Source organism: Macrotis lagotis, chromosome 8 (assembly GCF_037893015.1).
Source record: "Macrotis lagotis isolate mMagLag1 chromosome 8, bilby.v1.9.chrom.fasta, whole genome shotgun sequence".
Taxonomy (NCBI): domain Eukaryota; kingdom Metazoa; phylum Chordata; class Mammalia; order Peramelemorphia; family Peramelidae; genus Macrotis; species Macrotis lagotis.
Window position 1 is genome coordinate 86,107,953 of NC_133665.1, and position 17,417 is coordinate 86,125,369.

General features: G+C 36.8%; 1 protein-coding gene across 2 annotated transcripts in view; it reads right to left on the bottom strand.

Annotated features, from left to right (window-relative positions):
* Positions 1–17,417, bottom strand: part of SAXO1 (stabilizer of axonemal microtubules 1) — a 131,106-nt gene that overhangs the window by 13,865 nt on the left and 99,824 nt on the right. Inside the window, exon 2 of one of the 2 annotated variants that reach the window (XM_074196020.1) lies at positions 15,939–16,118. In XM_074196020.1, coding sequence (XP_074052121.1) covers positions 15,939–16,118 — 180 coding nt within the window. Of the gene's footprint in view, positions 1–15,928; positions 16,119–17,417 lie in introns of those variants that run through there. The other variant, XM_074196021.1, reaches the window with a different exon arrangement.

Below are 17,417 nucleotides of genomic sequence, written 5' to 3' on the forward strand. Positions count from 1 at the left end.
GTACTTATACTATCTTATTTGGTCCTCATAACAACCTTATGAAATAGATGCTATTCTTATTCTTATTTATTATAAAAAGTCAACTACAAACACAATGGATATTATAAATAAAGATCTTCAAAGTGGTCAGGAAATCTCTTTTTTACACTAGTGTCATATCCATTATGATTAGTTGCCTAAGAATCCTCTCCTGGCTCAGTAATGTTCCTCTCCTGGTAGTTTTACTACATTTCAACATATGCATGTTAGTGACTATAGGAGGAAAGAATGCATCCATTTGTTATGCTCAAATAAAGGAAATTAATAAATTCTCAGTACATACACCTATTAAAAGTGTTAAGTTTAACAATGGCCTGAGGAGATGAAAAAAAAGAGAGATTTAGAATTTGGGAGATGGTGAAATTTAAATATTTTTAATTGGATTTTGCATCTGAAAAAAAAATAAAGGTTCCATGCCTTGACAAAGGTTTGAAAAAGGGGGAAAACAAATGACTAGTCATCTTGATTTCAATAAGAATATGATAATATGTTGGACTTTGATCCATAAAATGATACAGATCACTTAAGGAGGGAATGATCAAATCTAAGATTTACTGATCCATTTGATTACTTGCAAATAATATGATTTGACCCCTAAAATCAAGCACTCTTATTTAGAGAAGGCAGGAGGGTGTGAAGAATTTGGAGTCAGAAAACCCAGGTTCAAATATCAGCTCTGCCATTTACTAGCTATATAACACCTTCAGCAAATCACTTAACTGTCTGGGCATCCGTTTCTTTTTCTACATAATTAGGGTGGCTGGAATATATAGTTCAGAAGGTCTCTTCTAGCTATAATCTATGATTTTTATGATCTAATAAAAATGAAATCTACCTTCATAAAGTAATTGCTAAAAGGAGCTGGTGTTTTCCATTCCCAACCCCCCCCCCATATCTCCAATAAAATCTTTCTCTGATACTTAATATGGTATAGAAATATCTCTGAATATTTGAAAGCTATGGACTATAGTGTGTAAACTCCATTAGGTCCTAGCAAATATAGAAACTCTACAAATTTAGGATTAGCAATAAAACCTCTGTCTCTCATCCAATAAGCAACAATGCTAATCTGGAGAGAAACAACTTTCCTGTCTCTTTTCTTTTGGTCACAGAAAATCATGATAATCACCAAAGAATTGAGATCTACATGATAAGAGGGAATACAGTGATGAAGTCAATTTTTTGACATGATTAACAAAAAATAATTCCTAGAGCTCACCCAACCAGGTAATTAAGAAGTGAGATTCTCAGCAAAATAAAAACACAGTAAGTGAAGAGTGAAATGGCTCTCTACATTACACCCTCCCACTGATTGGATTACTAGGAGATTCTTTTTTTTTTAATGTGGGGGGCAACTAGATGCTGTAGATAGAGCACCATCCCAGGAGTCAGGAGAACCTGAGTTCAAATGTGATATCAGATCCTTAATAATTACCTGGTTGTGGGACCTTGGGCAAGTCACTTAACCCATTGCCTGAAAAGAAATAACATTAGAAAAAAAGTCTTCAAAAAAATGTCTAAGACAAAAAGTCAAGACAATAAAAGACTGTGTTTTGAACTCACTTCTCTAAAGTTGTGTGACACTGGTCAAATAACTTAACTTCTGTTTCCTCAGCTGAAAAATGGGAACAAGAGTAGTATCTACTTCATAGGATTGTTGTGAGGATCAAAGAAGATAATAATTATAAAGTTCTCAGCACAAGATCTGCAATGTAGTAAGCAGTAATATAAATGTTAGCTATTAGTCTAATGGCCAAAAAACAAGTTATTACCTTCTCTAGATCTTTTTTGTCTAGGCTAGTAGGGAACAATTCTGGATCCCAGGTAGACAAAGTCACATATCCCTTTTCTAATTTCCTTTTGTTTCCTCAATCAAGAGGTCAAGAGACAAACAGACAGAAGGACCCATAACCTTCTTTCTTTTCTTGCTTCCACAAAACAATGACCCTGTTCATGCTAACACCTGTTGTTATCATGTCCAAGAGTCTTTGAATTACAACTGGTCAGCCATGTGGCCAAGAGTACCATAGTTAACAAAGAATAGTAAGTTAGGGAATTTATTGATCATCCTCCCAAAATTCATTGAACAACTAATGGACTTTATTATGGTAGCAAGACCACAGAACCAGCAGCACCTGAGATAGAAACTAAATCCCTAACTCCAGCTCCAGGTTCCCTATCCTCCTTCTGGGGTGCTGGACATCAGTTGATTCCTGCTCTGTCTTCTTCAGCATTACCATGTGCCCTTGGCTTACCTAGACCTGGATGTTGTTCCATCATCTTCCTACCCTTGCATATTTAGGAAGGGAATGTCAGCTTTCAAGATGGCTCAGAGGCACAAGCTACACCCAACAACACAATATAGAAGATTGCAAGTGATTGTTTCCACTTTCAGGATTGATCTACTTGGTCTTGGCAAAAAATAAACTTGAAAATAGTTGAAATGTCAAAAAAAAAAAAAAAAACAAACTAAATCCAAAGGCTTAGGTGAACCCTTAAGCCTAAGTGAACACATAACGTATAAAACTTCTCCAAACCCATCTTACCACCCTATAATCCCCCTTTTCTGATCCTCATTCTTCCAACTCACCTCAAGATGCTCCCTACATACAAATGTAAGGAGAACTCATGTTATAGTTCCTGGGCATTAAGTCTTAAGGTTACAATATTATGGTCATCCTCCTTCCTTTTAAAGTTCAATTTCCCTTTGTGTCTTAAAAATAGCTATATTACTAGCATCTTTTCCCAAGAACTCTTTTTTTTTTTTGCCTTCTCCAGTCTAGTGTCCCTAGAATATTGTTATACTCCCTTACCAAGCAAGGGATGGATGTGGAAATTGGGAACTAATGTTCACATTTCCCAAATGCAAAGATGTATATTTTTAAAAAAATTTTAATCAGCTCTACCTTATGCTCACCTCATCCTTCATCAATTTGACCTCTCATCCTAAAAAAAAAAATTGGCCCAGTGGGATCCTTTTTAAGGTCACCCATTTAAAAATTAAGGCTATACTAGAAGGAAAAAGAAAAGAAAGAAAGGACCAATATAAAAGACCTATATGCATAAAAAAATTTTAGCAATACTTTTTGTACTGACAAAGATCTTGAAGTGATACACAGCAACTGAGGAATGGCTAAAGAGATTATAGTATATGACTTAAAATGATGAGGGGTTGTTCAGAGAAATCTGGATAGACTTGAATGAAGTAAATAGAAAACAGGAGAACAATGTATGCAAGAGCACCATTATAAAGATGAATAACTTTGAAAGACAAACTCTGACCAACTGACCACAATTCCAGAGGACTTATGATTTAAAAAAAACATGCTACTTGCTTAATGATAAATTTGGGGTTCAGACTGAGACAATATTTTGGGGATATGGCCAATGCAGCATTTAGTATATTTGTTACATGGGTTTTACTTTTCTTTTTCAATGGGGGGAAGAAAAGAGGACAAGAAGATGGGATATTATTCATTGAGAAATAATAAAATTAATTTAAAAAAGATCCAGAATGATAGACTTTCTAGTCATATTTCTGGCAGTGTCTTTTTTCCTTCTAATTTTACCCTGCCTGTTGTCGAACTCATTTTAGGGTGTCAACAGAAAAGAAGTACAGAACCTCATGTTTTCAATATAAGCTAAGTTGCCAAAATAATTAACTTCTCCCATATGTGGAATTAATCCCTAACTAATAGAAACATGATTACCAAACAATCAATCAATAAGCATTTATTAAGTGCCTAAATATGCTGGGCATTTTGCTAGGTACTGGTGAAATAAATGAAAAAAAGTGAAATAATCCCTACTTAGCAAAGTACAATCTAATGGGAAAATCTCAAGAACATATGCAAGTATAAACAAAATAAGTATTAAAATTATAAGTAGAAGGTTAATTATAAGTTAATTATAAAATGATGGCACTAGCAACTGGGAAATCAGGAAGTGTTTTAATCATTTCTTTAAGGGAAAAAAGGGGGAATCCTATCCTATCCTATAAGGTAGGGATGAAAAGGAACCATAATTCAGGTATAGATAATGACAAAACTGGACCAGAAAAATATTTATGTCTTAGTCCCCTCTAGGCATGGAAAAATCAAAACTAAAAGTGTACTTAAAAAGTATCTAGTTCAACCCTGTCGTTTTACAGATGGGAAAACTGAGTTGCAATTCAGAAGGTATTCACTTCCAAGAAAAGTGAATTGTTCAAGGTCACATGGCAAACACCAAGGACATAAAGTATAAACAAAATAAATATTAAAATTATAAGTAAAGGTAGCTAATTACAAGGTGATGGTACTAACAATTGGGAATCATATGGAAGAAAGTGCTTTAATAATTTCTTAAGGAAAAAAAATGGAGATGTTATCTTATCATATGAGGTAGAGATGAGAAGTCATCATCCAGGTATAGAAGACAAAACTGAACCAGAATAATATCTTGGGAAATTTGTGTCTCAGTCCCAAACAATCATGGAGCATTAGAAACCAAAAGTGTCCTTAGAAAGCATCTGGTTCAACCCTATACAGATGGGAAAACTGAGTTGCAATTCAGAGGCTATTCACTTCCAAGAGAAGTAAATTGTTCAGTCATATGGCTAACTATAGTGAAAACTGGGATTAGAAATCTCAATCCAGTGCTTTTTTCACTACACCAAAACTGCTGCTCATAAACAATATTTCACATGACAGAATTTCACTAATGAAAAAGAAGCATGTAGTATAACACTCTTAGTCAAACATATAAATTTAGTTGAAGTCAACTAGCTAAAGGCAGATCTTTTATAAGAGAGCATCCAAGGGTTGGTAGAAATAGTTCCATATTAAGAAATGGCTGAAAATAACAACCATTTCCCTCATGTGGCCTGTGCTGTAAATTGCAAGCTTTTTAAGATTTATGAGCAGTAAGAGTCATGTGCTATTCTAATGGTATCCCATGCTGTGATGATAACCTTTCCAGAAGCCAGGTGTTTTTTGTGTTTGGGTTTGCCATCAAGCCAAGCAACTAACCACAGCATTATACCACTGCCCAGAAGCAGGCTTCCAAGTTGCCTTGGGCACCAACCTCAAAAACTAAGCCAGACCAATCTCTGAGCTCTTACTTACCCATTCACCTTCCTAGAGGTAATGGTGAACACTCACCAAACAAGACAAAGAATATTTTTTCAGGGCTATAGGGATTCAATGTACCCAGCTATATCCCATTTCTTCTTTGACAGATATGTTCCATATTCTTTGGAAATCAATAAGCCCAGATCACATGCTTCTTTCAAGATCCATAAACCAGGGCTCTACTATGGAAAGAAAAGGGCTAAAGAGAGGATTCAGGACTGACTCAGATAAATTCAGATTTTGATTCCCAAAACCTTCTCAACTCACCCTGGTGCCTCTCCTACTAGAGCACTGAAGTAGGAGGGTAGAACATTAAATTCTTTATAGTATCCCTTTATAAAGGACTGCCAGGCAATGTCCATTAGCAATTTTGTTTAACTTCACATGCCCATAGGTACTTGTCTCTCCCTCTGCTCCCCCCACCTGCCACCATTTCCTCTCTTTTCAGCTTCTTTTTATGTATTATCAACTCTCATTAGATTATAAGATTTCTGAAGGCAAAGACCATCTCTTTTTTTCTTATTTGTACCTCCTTCAATGCCTAACACTAATTATTTGATAAATGTCTATTGAATTGATTTGACTGGTAATCTCATTCCTTCCAGTTTCCAATTGGAATTCCATGCAGGATCCCTTTGACTTGTTTTCCCTTTATTTTTCCTTCTGAGACCACAGGAAGAGAGGTACAGCTATTTTGTCTTCCCCCCCTTTTGCTCCCTACTCTATGGCACTGGGTGTGGAGACATCATGCTCCTATCACCTTTTCTTAGTTTATTGTCAATCCACATCACAAAATCATAGAAGAAGGGCAGTTTGGTGGTACAGTGCACCAGTCCTGAGGTCAAAAGGACCCAAGTTCAAATTTGACCTCAGATACAATACTTACCAACTGTGTGACCTTGGGCAAATCCCTTAACCCCACAAAACAAAAATTAAAAACAAAAACAAAAACAAGATCATAGGAAAGTAAGATTCAGAGCTGGAAGTTACCTTAGAGACATCCAGTTTAATTTCCTCAATTTTATAAATGATGAAACCCTTAAATCTTCCAGTTCCTCAATCTTCTCAATTCCCTCTGACCTGTTTCCTCCCCTCTCCCTCAATCACACATGGGGATGTTCACACCTTTGATTATTTTATCTCCATTGGAATTCTGTACCAAGACCAAAAATTCTCAGATTCTTTAATCCAGTCATAACATACTATTATTCCATCTCTCCTTAGGCCTTGCTTATCCTAAAGTTATTTTTCATTCTTACTATTTTTGTCCTTACTCTAACCTCCAAATTCCTTTTTCCTTTTATTCCTTTCCCATACCAACATTACTTTCCAATACTGTTATATTTTGTTATGCTTTCTGATGAGTCTTAGACTCTCTTCCTTCTCTATTCTCTTTTGTGGCCTCATCAGCTAAATTGATGACACCCAGACCTAGTCACATTTCTGAACCCCAGTAGCATATAACCAACTCCTTTAGACATTTTTAACTCTATTGCTCATGGGTGTCTCAAATTCAACAAGTCCAAAATGGAACTCATTGTTCCACCAAAACTTAGACCTCTTCTGTATTTCCCAATTTCTACCAAGCATAGCAGTCATCCAAGTTCTTTGGCTCCTCACTCTTTCTCACTTCACATATCTAAGCAATTGTCCATTTTTTTTATTTCCTCCTTCTATAATCTCTCATTCATCAATTTCCTTTTCTCTACTCACAATCAATAAATATGATTGTCTACCATGTTCCAGGAACTGTACTAGACACTAGAAATCAAAAAACAACATAGAAACAGTCACTGCCTTTATTCTTCTGAATGAAGTTTACATTTTTCTGGAGATAATCTGTAAATAAACATATATATGTATGTATGTATGTGTGTTTATGCATATATGCATACATATACATATATAAATTAGACACATTATAAATGAGATAATTTGGAGAGGATGGCACTAGGAACTATCAGGAAGCACTTCACATAGAAAAGTGGGGTTTGACCTGAATTTTTTTGAGATTAATTAAACTAGATGTCTCTAAGTATGATAACTTCCTTAATTGACCTCCCCTGCCTCAAGATTTTCTCAACTCCAAATCATCCTCCATACAACTGCTTAAGTGATTTTCTTTTAAAGTTCAGGTCAGACCATATTCCCAATATTATCTCTAGGATAAAATATAAATTCTATATTTATATTATACATCTCAACCTGGCCCCACCCAATATACATTTTCAATTTTAATTACTCCCCCTTTATATATTCTACCTTTGAGATAAAATGCCCTTCTAATTGTTCTTCATACATAAGCACTCCAAATTCCTCCTTGTTTTTGCACTAACTGTACTAACTCCATGCCTAGAATTCACTTTCTCCTTACCTTCATCTCTTAAGACTGCTCAAGATTTAGCTCATGTATTACCTTATCCATTAAACTTTTCTTGACCTCCTTCTTTCCCCATCCCAATACCTTCCCCACAAAATCATCTGGTATCTTTTCTGGGGGTGGCCTTTGGAAATTCCCAGGTCCCCCAACATGAAGGCATCCCTATGGAGGCTTGCTGTTGGAGACCCTCTGTGTTGTATCAAGTAGCTTCCTTTGATTGGCTGCATATAAAAGACAGTTGGAGTTTTTAAACTTTCTGCCACTTTTCTGGTTCACAATCTTTCCTGAGGCCACCTTTCCACTTTCATCCAGAGGATGAAGATCACAAACAGGGATCCTTCTTTTACCATGGCTCAGAGATGTGGGCCTAGGAGTATTTGGTTCTATTATGTTTTTTTTAATATCCTTCCCAAGTCTCAGGTGGAGAAGATAATCCCTACTATACCTGAGAGTTCAAGGCATGGCAAACTTGGAGTCAGTATTGTTGGTAGGTTGGTACAATCAGTCATCCAGTCTGGCAGAGAAGCCAAGGTGCCTGAGACATAACCCCAAAAGGAACTTCAGACTTGGAACTGGAACAGTATGAGACCAAACTATGAACCTAATCCTCTTCCCTCCCCAAAGACCAAGCTGGTAAAAAATCAGGCAAAGAATTAGGCTTCCCACATATTGAGAGAATGTTTGTATATTTATGATTTTAACTGTAGAAGTAAATATTTCTTTGTAAAAGCTAATCTAATTGTTAGTAGCTAAATGGAACTTGATACAGGGGACCCTCCCTACAATTGTAGGGACACTACAGGAGGGAGCTGGAGACATTTGCAGAGAATTATAAACACATCCCAATCCCTTTAAGACTAACAGAAAACCACAGTGAGGGGGAGGAGGAAATATGTAACCTAATTGGTCTTGAGGCATTGAGGGCCACGTCATCTCTTTATGTAAGGTCACATGAATTAGTGAATGGAGAGTGGGCTAGGGATCCTGGAAGACCTGAGACCAAGTCTGACCTCTGACAGATACTGGCTGGGTGACTATGGGTGAGTCATCTAAACTTTCAGTGATCTAGGTAACTTTCTAAAATATAAATTGAATGGTATGTGCTGAACTGCTTTGAAAGAAAAAGCTTCCTCAATAAGTTCCCTATATCAATGAAATCACAAATTTACTCTTATCTTCTAATGTTTCTCTAGTAAGCTTCCTGAAGGCAGGGACTGACTCATTTTCTTATTTGTATCCCCAACACCTAGAACAAATCCCAATATACAATGGGATTGTTCAGTCATATCAGACTCTTCATGACCCCATGGACCAAAGTATGCCAGACTCTACTACCCTCCACTCTCTCTCCAAGTTTGTCAAAGCTCATGTTCATTGTTTCCATGATGCTATCCAACCATCTCATCCTCTTCTATGTCTTTTTCCTTTTGCCTCCAATCTTTCCCAACATTGGAGTCTTTTCCAATGTGTCCCATCTTTTCATTATGTGGCCAAAGTATCTAAACATCAACTTCAGTATTTGACTTTCCAGTATTTCCTGAATTAAAAACTTATTGACTTATTCGATCTCCTTGTTTTAGAGGGGGTTCTCAAAAGTCTTTTCCAACACCACAGTTTGAAAGTATTGATTTCCTTTTAATACAATTCTATTGGAATTTAATACAATTGCTACTAGAAAAACTATAGGTTTAACTACACAGACCTTTGTTGGCAAGATGGTGCTTAATTGATGCTAACTCACATAACTCCTCAGACACCAAGTCTATTGGTTTTCCATATATAGTCTTTATGATTATTTAAGATTCAAGTTTTGAAAATGCTTCAACATCTCTGTCCCTTTTCTTTTTTTTTTTTGGTTTTTTTTTTTGCAAGGCAAATGGGGTTAAGTGGCTTGCCCAAGGCCACACAGCTAGGTAATTATTAAGTGTCTGAGATTGGATTTGAACTCAGGTACTCCTGACTCCAGGGCCAGTGATCTATTCACTGCGCCACCTTTCCTTTTTCAAAGGTTGATTTAGCTTATCTTTTCTGTGTCTGGAACAATTTTGCCTTTATTTTAATTCATGATTGTATAGGATATTTATTGTCATAAATATCACAGATAATGAATCATTTATGATCTTCCACTAAATTTCACTTAAAAGGAGGCTAGGAAGTCCAATTTAAAGCCCTTGAGTGAGCATATCTTCTTCCCAAAATATAGAAGTTCCCCTTTCATCTGTTAAAGACCATTATGAAGAATTTTATTTCTTTTTTCTGAATTTCCAAGGCAGGCATTATGGAATATGCACTGCATGCTTCCAACTGATACTTGTAAAGATCATCTATTGTCAAATTAAAAAAACTCATTTTTAGTGACCTGTGAGATGCCACATAAGTGATCACATCTGCCTCCTCTAACAGACCATGGAAAAGATTCCTTTCCTTTTCTCTCCTCACCAACACCCCCAGGAGTCCCTAGATTATTTAGAATGACTTCTGTTCAAATATTAAACTCCTGTACATGTCCCAGTGGCTACATCTCTGGGAAAAAGATTGTTTCCCTATCTTTTTATGACACAGTATAACTTTGCTTGACTGGTGAGACTCCTTTGTAGAACCTTCTTCATGGAGGGGGTAGAAGGGAGATGATGGAGGAAGGGCAAGGGAGAAAAGGCAAATGTTAAGTAAACAACAGAAAGTCTTCACAAGAACAAGAAGAAAAAGTATGAAAGAATAAGCTGAGTTACAACTTCCAAACAACACATGAAACATTCTTTTCCTCTTTCTTATAAAACCCAAGAGTAAAAATCATGACTTTTGACTTTGCTGGGTTTAAGGGCCGTGATTTCAACCCTGGGGGGCTGGGTTTGATTTTAAGAATGCAAAGATCATAAGAACGTATGATTGACTCACACTCTGGTAGTCTCTCCTCAACAGCCGATATCCTATCCCAGAAAAACCTCATCTCTTAAGTTCTGCCCTCCTCCTTGGTGACTCCTTTTCTGGAAGGGCCACCATCTCAGGAAACATCCCAGCCATACTTCAACTCATTGAATTATCAACTCACTCTCAAGTCCATTTCCTTTCTCCTCAAAAGCCTCCTTATTCTCTTCTAATTCTCTTCTTGCCCATCCCTTTTCCAGTTCTTTGTGTGTTATCTTTTCCCATTAGAACAGAATCTCCTTGATCTTAAGGGATCTTCACAGATTATTTATTTTTAACTGGATAAAACAGAGTATTCTAACCCAATCTTAATCATTTGATGGGTTATTTCCTGGTCAGACTGAAACCTGGAAAGGTCTTAGCTTAAAAAGGTCATCCCTGGCCTCCAGTAATCATGATCTATATCTAATCATCCTGATTCATATCTGGCCACTGAACTCAGATGGCTCTTAAATCCAGTTCACTTGCATGTCATGGCATCATTTCCCTGATGTTATTATACTCTTCAAGAATGACAGGGGCAGCTAGGTGGAACTGTGGATAGAGCACCAGCCCTGGAGTCAGGAGGACCTGAGTTCAAATGTGACCTCAGACATTTAATAATTACCTAGCTGTGTGGCCTTGGGCAAGCCACTTAACCCCATTGGCTTGCAAAAAAAAAAAAGAATGAAGGACAAACAATAGCAGTAGTGGAAGGGATTATAGAATTTATCAAGTTCAACTTTCTCATTTTAGAAATAAGAAAAATGAGACCCAGAGAAATTAGTAACACAGGTAGCAAATAATTTGTGTGTATGTTGAGATGGGGGGTGAAAAAAGTAGTGGAAAGAAATTTTTGCAGAGCTTCCAGCCTCCCCAACCCCTGATTAGATGCCAGATACAACAAGAGATAAATCTTTTCCTAAAGAAGCTCTAATACTAAGTCATGCTCCTGACAAAGATACAAAATAAAACAAAAATAAATTTTTGAAAATGGTCAATACAGAAATATTTTGCTTAACTACAAACATATATTTGTTAGAGAAGGGTTTTGTTTTCCATTTTTCCCCCAATGGAGAAGAAGAAGGAAAGAAGGAAAAACATTAATTGAAAAAAAATTATATTTTTTAATTGCAATAAGCAAACCTAGAACTTCCTTAATTTTCCATTCCTCGGGTTGGTGGATAGATCTCTGACCTGAGGAGTAATAATTATAGACCCAGTTTTGTCACTGTCTACCTGTGAATGTGCTGCATGGCAAACCACTTCCCCTTTTAGGGTCTTAGTTTCCTCATCTATAACCTGATAGCTACAAATCTAGTTACAATGGGCTACAATTCTGTATATATTGAACACCTAGTCTTTTGTGCTAACAAGGTCTCTAAAGAGGAAAAAAACCAAAGATAATCAGCATAGATTTGACTTAATTCTTAGCAGTTGGTACTATAATAAACTAAAAAAGCTTGTTAAGTAGTTCTGAATTCACTAAATAGAGATAGATAGATAGATAGATAGATAGATAGATAGATAGATAGATAGATAAATGGATAGATGATGAATGGATGGATGAATATGGGTTTCTCATTTAAATCAAATATAGATATATATGTGGGCATATGTATATTTTAGAGGTTTGAAAAAATAAAAATAAGGTTTGCTTCACATTTCCTCCTATTTTCTTTTCTTTTTTTTAAAGGCTTTTGCAAGGCAATGGGGTTAAGTGGCTTGCCCAAGGCCACACAGCTAGGTAATTATTAAGTGTCTGAGGCTGGATTTGAACTCAGGGACTCCTGACTCCAGAGCCAGTGCTCTATCCACTGCACCACCTAGCCGCCCCTCCTCCTAGTTTCTTAATGCCCATACATATAGTTCTCATATCCCTCACCCCATCTCTTCATTTTCCAGTCTTTACATGAAGAGAATCAAAAACGGGAATTAAAATGTATTTCCTCTGGCTAAGCAAGTTTTACCAAGCCCATACCACAAATCCTCTGAAGTATGTCATAACCAAGATGCTTAGGGTCTCCTCTCCTCATCCTTCCCCCACCCCATCAACCTTCCCAACTCTACCTCACACCCAAACCTGAGACCAGTTGACTCCAGAAAAATGAGTCTGAGTCTTTGCATTTTCATTATTTTTCCTCCATTATAGAAACAGAGTGTCAAGTTTTTGATTTTGGCGAGAATTCAAGGGATCTGGAAGTCCCAGAACTCAGGGAAGCTATTGGAGTCATACCAGGACCAAGTGTCAGGGACTCTAGTCCAATAGAAGCCAGTATCTATGCCAAATATTCATTGTTAGCAAGTTATAGAACATCCATATTTATTTCCCACTCTAATCTCATATGGCCACTATTCCTATGTTAGGTATTCATCATCTCATCATCTCATCTCATCTGCGTACAGGTTCCAAATTGGTCTTCCCCCTCCCCCAGAGAGTAGAAAGCCTGCTTTTGAGGCTTTTCTTTACTGAAGGTCTTCCAGGTAAGGATAGATGACCATTTGTTTGTAATATTGTAGAAGATATTCCTTTTTAACTATAAATTGGACTATTTGGCTATTGAGGTCCTTTTTTAAGCCTTTACATGTTATGATTCTATGAACCTGTAATCCTATAAGCCAAAGACTTGGAGCAAGGGAAATCTGGATTCAAATCTTGCCTCCAACACTTATTCTATTGTTTAGAAGTTTTTCTTTATGTCAAGCCTAAATTTACCTTTTTACAATCTGTACATTGTTCCTGGTTCTGCTCCCATAAGTCAAGCATAACAAATCTTCTCCTACTTTCAGGTTACAGTCCTTCAAATATATGTTGAAAGGACTTACATGATTCCCCTAAATCTTAACATCTTCAGGTTCAACATCTTCAGATCTTCATATACTCTCATGACTGTTCACCTTTCTAGTCACTGACTCTCTGAATGCTGTCTAGTTTAATCAACAGCCTCCTTAAATATGGCTCCCATAACTGAACAACATTGAAAAGATGTTATCTCTACCTCTCAAGAAGTTTCTGTAGCTATTTAATGTCCCTAAGACAAAAATGCAAAATCCTCAATTTGATATTTAAAAGTCCTACACGATCAGACTCTATAGCCCATACTACTTTTAGATTCAGTCCATATCACTTCCCAATATATTACCAAAAACTGACCTACTTGATAATCTCCCAATTCAAAATTCCATCTCCTACCTTTTATAAATTATTCCTCATTCCTAAAATGTTTTCCCTCTTCCCTTTCACTTCCAAGAATACTTACCTTCAAGATGGAACTCAAATGCTCTCTCTTATAGAATGCCTTTCCTGATTCCTACAGAAATAACATTGTTAATATTCTCTTCCTCCCCAAGAATAAGTTCTTTTTATTGTTCAGTCATTTCAGTTGTGTCCAACTCTTCATGATCCCATCTGGGATCCTCTTGGCAAGGACCCTGAAGAAGTTTGCCATTTCCTTCTTCAGTTCTTTTTAAAGATAAGGAAACTAAAGGATCAGAGGGCCTGGACCATGTTATTTTGGAAAGGACTTTGGATTACACCCAAGGATTTACTACCTTGCAATATTCAGTATATATTCTGCCAAGGGAAAAGATGGATATTCAATAAAATAGAGGACTTCCAAAATTTTCTGGTAAAAAAAACCAGAATGGAACAAAAATTTGATTTTCAAATACAAGACTCAAGACATGCATAAAAAAGGTAAACAGAAAGGGGAGGGGGATGCTAGTCAAAACATTAAACTATAATACATCCCTACAAGGGAAGATAAAAACCTGTAACTCTAGAGAACTTATTTTTCATGGAATAGTTAAATGGTTGAAAATACTTGAAGGGAATTTAAGATATGCATATAAACGAGACAGGAATACAATGTTGATTATGAGGGTGGTATTTCCTATAGAGACAGAGGGAGGGAGAATACTTAGAGGGTTTATACATAGCTAAATCACAAAGTGACTTTACTAGATACTTTAGTCAAGGAGGGTTATGATAGATTTAAGGAAACTGAGGCAAGCAAGGTTAAGTGATTTGCCCAGGTTTGCAGAGGATCTGAATCTGATTTAGAACTCAGGTCCTCCTGACTCCAGTCCTCTATCCATTGATTCATCTAAAAGTCCTTGATGTGTATATGGTAATATCCTTTTAAAAAAACCTAATCTCCCTGAAAACAGAAAACTATTTTTTTATTTTTGTCTAGCTCCGTGTTTTGTGTTTAATCACTGTTTTTAGGATTGAATCAGTTTTACCATCTTTGAAAAATAGAATTCAGCCTCTGTCAATTATTCTGTCAACTGATCTAAGATCAAAAGAGGAGCCACTAAAATTAGTTGCCACTAAATTTTTCCAAGAAGAGTTGAATATTCTCAATCCAATGCTCAGTTTATGAGAACAAATTGAAAGTAATTAAATTCAAATTATTTTAGGCAGAATAATCCCCCTTCATTTTCTTACTAATCCCTGAAGCTACCCTGATTAGGTGTTCTCTCTCTATCCCTAAAATGTCTTATGGTTTTGATATCTTCCTCCCATTTCCAAATTATCATATTAATGACACACATACAGCACTTTAAAGTTTATAATGTACTTTTCTCCTAACAACTCTTTGAGTCAAAAAATGTAAATATTGTCCTCACTTTATAGAAGAGGAAATTGAGACTTAGAAAACTGACCAAAATCTTACACTAAGATTAAGAATCAGTTAAATATCAAAGTCAAGATTAGGACCCAGGTCTTTAGATTCCAGTGAACTGCTTCAACCCCTACATCACACTGCAAGGCTTCATCCAGGCTTGTATTTCTTCTTGCCTTTTTGTCTGACCTTTTGAATCTACATAGAGAAACTTGTTGCAAAAGCAAAAGTTGGGGGGTTTCGGCCAGAATTCACTTACAAACTTTACCGTACTTCCATCCTAACAAATAATCAGACTTTGATGCAGGGCAAAGGACCCTTCTCTCCAAGTGAAACAAAGTCCAGTTTAGGACTGCTCTGCCTAATCAGGAAATCTGGTCCTTGGCTACCCAGACCACATAAAAATTTTAAATGTCCTGTTAAGCATTTATATTACAGTAGATTATTATTAGAATCTCCACAAACCTATCCTTCAAAGCCATATTCCTCATTTTTTGAACAGGCTTCTCTCAGGAGAGATAACTATAGCTAAAGACCACCAGGAGATCTGACCAAGCTCCAAATCATCTTTCAAAATTAGGGATAGTTAGGGTGGCTAGGTGGCACAGGGATAGAGCACCGGCCCTGGAGTCAGGAGTACCTGAGTTCAAATCCGACCTCAGACACTTAATAATTACCTAGCTGTGTGGCCTTGGGAAAGCCACTTAACCCTATTGTCTTGCAAAAACAAAAACTAAAAAAAAAAAGATTAGGGATAGTATAACTGAAGTTTACCTAGTATTCTGTAGAATCCCATAAGGACAATTCATAAGAATCATCTTAATATTCATTAGTATTCCCCACCCCCACCAAAAAAAGATATTTACATTATCTTACTTTGCTGTAGAGAGGCCCTCCATTGGTACACGAATTTTATGATATTCTAACTTGGGCCTGAAGGATTCTCTTGGTTGATAATACTCATGGAGGCCATACTTCTCTGTGTACTCTGAAAGATGGCATTTATTGTCTGATTGTTCATAAATCTTGGTAGGACTATGTGGGCAACGATGGCGCCTAAAAAGAAAATCAGAGAAATTAATTACTCTATGTTCTCCTCAAATGCCCAACTGTGGATGCCTAAAGGCTTCAAGAACTGGAAGTTCCTACCAAATAGGAAAAATTAAATTTTTGTAAGGGAGGAGTTTTTGGCAATCCGCAGACCAACTTAACCCAACTCAGGGGAAGTCATCACCAGTAGAAGGTTAAAAAAAAAAAGTACTTACTTTTTCCAGTCATGGCAATCATTCTAAAGAGGACCTTAAGAGTCATTTCTGGGCTTAACAAATTGTAATATATGTATGTGATGGAACACTATTGTTCTCTTAGAAACCAGGAGGGATGGGAATTCAGGGAAGCCTGGAAGGACTTGCATGAATTGATGCTGAGTGAGATGAGCAGAACCAGAAAAACACTGTACACTCTAACAGCAACTAGGGGTGATGATCAACCTTGATGGACTTGCTCATTCCATCAGTGCAACAGTCAGGCACAATCTTGGGATATCTGTGATGGAGAATACCATTTTGAGTGGAATATTCCATCTTAAGAGTTAACATTCCTACTGAAGTCCTCTCAGGGTTAAAAATCATTAAAACAAAGACAGACTATTACCCTTAGACTATTCTTGGAAGAGGGAGAGAGGCCTTGCATTCCCAGTCAGACACCCTCCCGATTTTGCTAGGGAGTGAAACAGTGGACTATTTCCAGAAAGACCTTGTATTGATTCTGTTAGGGAGGGAAATAGTGGAAAACTTCCAGAGAAGAGACCTTGCAGTCTTAGTTAGCAACCTGTTTGATAATGGACTGTGAGAACAGTAGCCTGCCTTCTCTTGTTTGATAAGTGCTAAACTAAGAAGACCTTGCATCCTCAGACATTAATTCATTTAATAGAAGGTCATTAGAAATCTTCTTCGGATACCCTCGCCATCTGGATGGTGAGGTAATATTTTATGAAAATCTTTTATTCTTCTCTTTGTTGCTGGGTAGATTTTTCATGTAAAGATTATAACTCTGAAAACCTTAACCAATCAGGTTGGAAGAGAGGGGGACTAGGGAGAGGGGAATCACGCTAGGCTATATAATCTTGCTTGACTATCGCCTTGGGGCAGCTCCTTGATCTTCACTACCTTTGTGAGACTTGAGGGTGCCCTTTTCTCAAGAAAAGCCAAAATAAATTTTCCTTTTTGCTCAGAGGAGTCTCTATTTTTTAAGTGGATTCTTATCCCACGCAATCTGTATCCAGAGAAAGAACTGTGGAGTTTGAACAAAAACCAAAGACTATTGACTTTAATCTTAAAAAAACAAAGCAAAGCC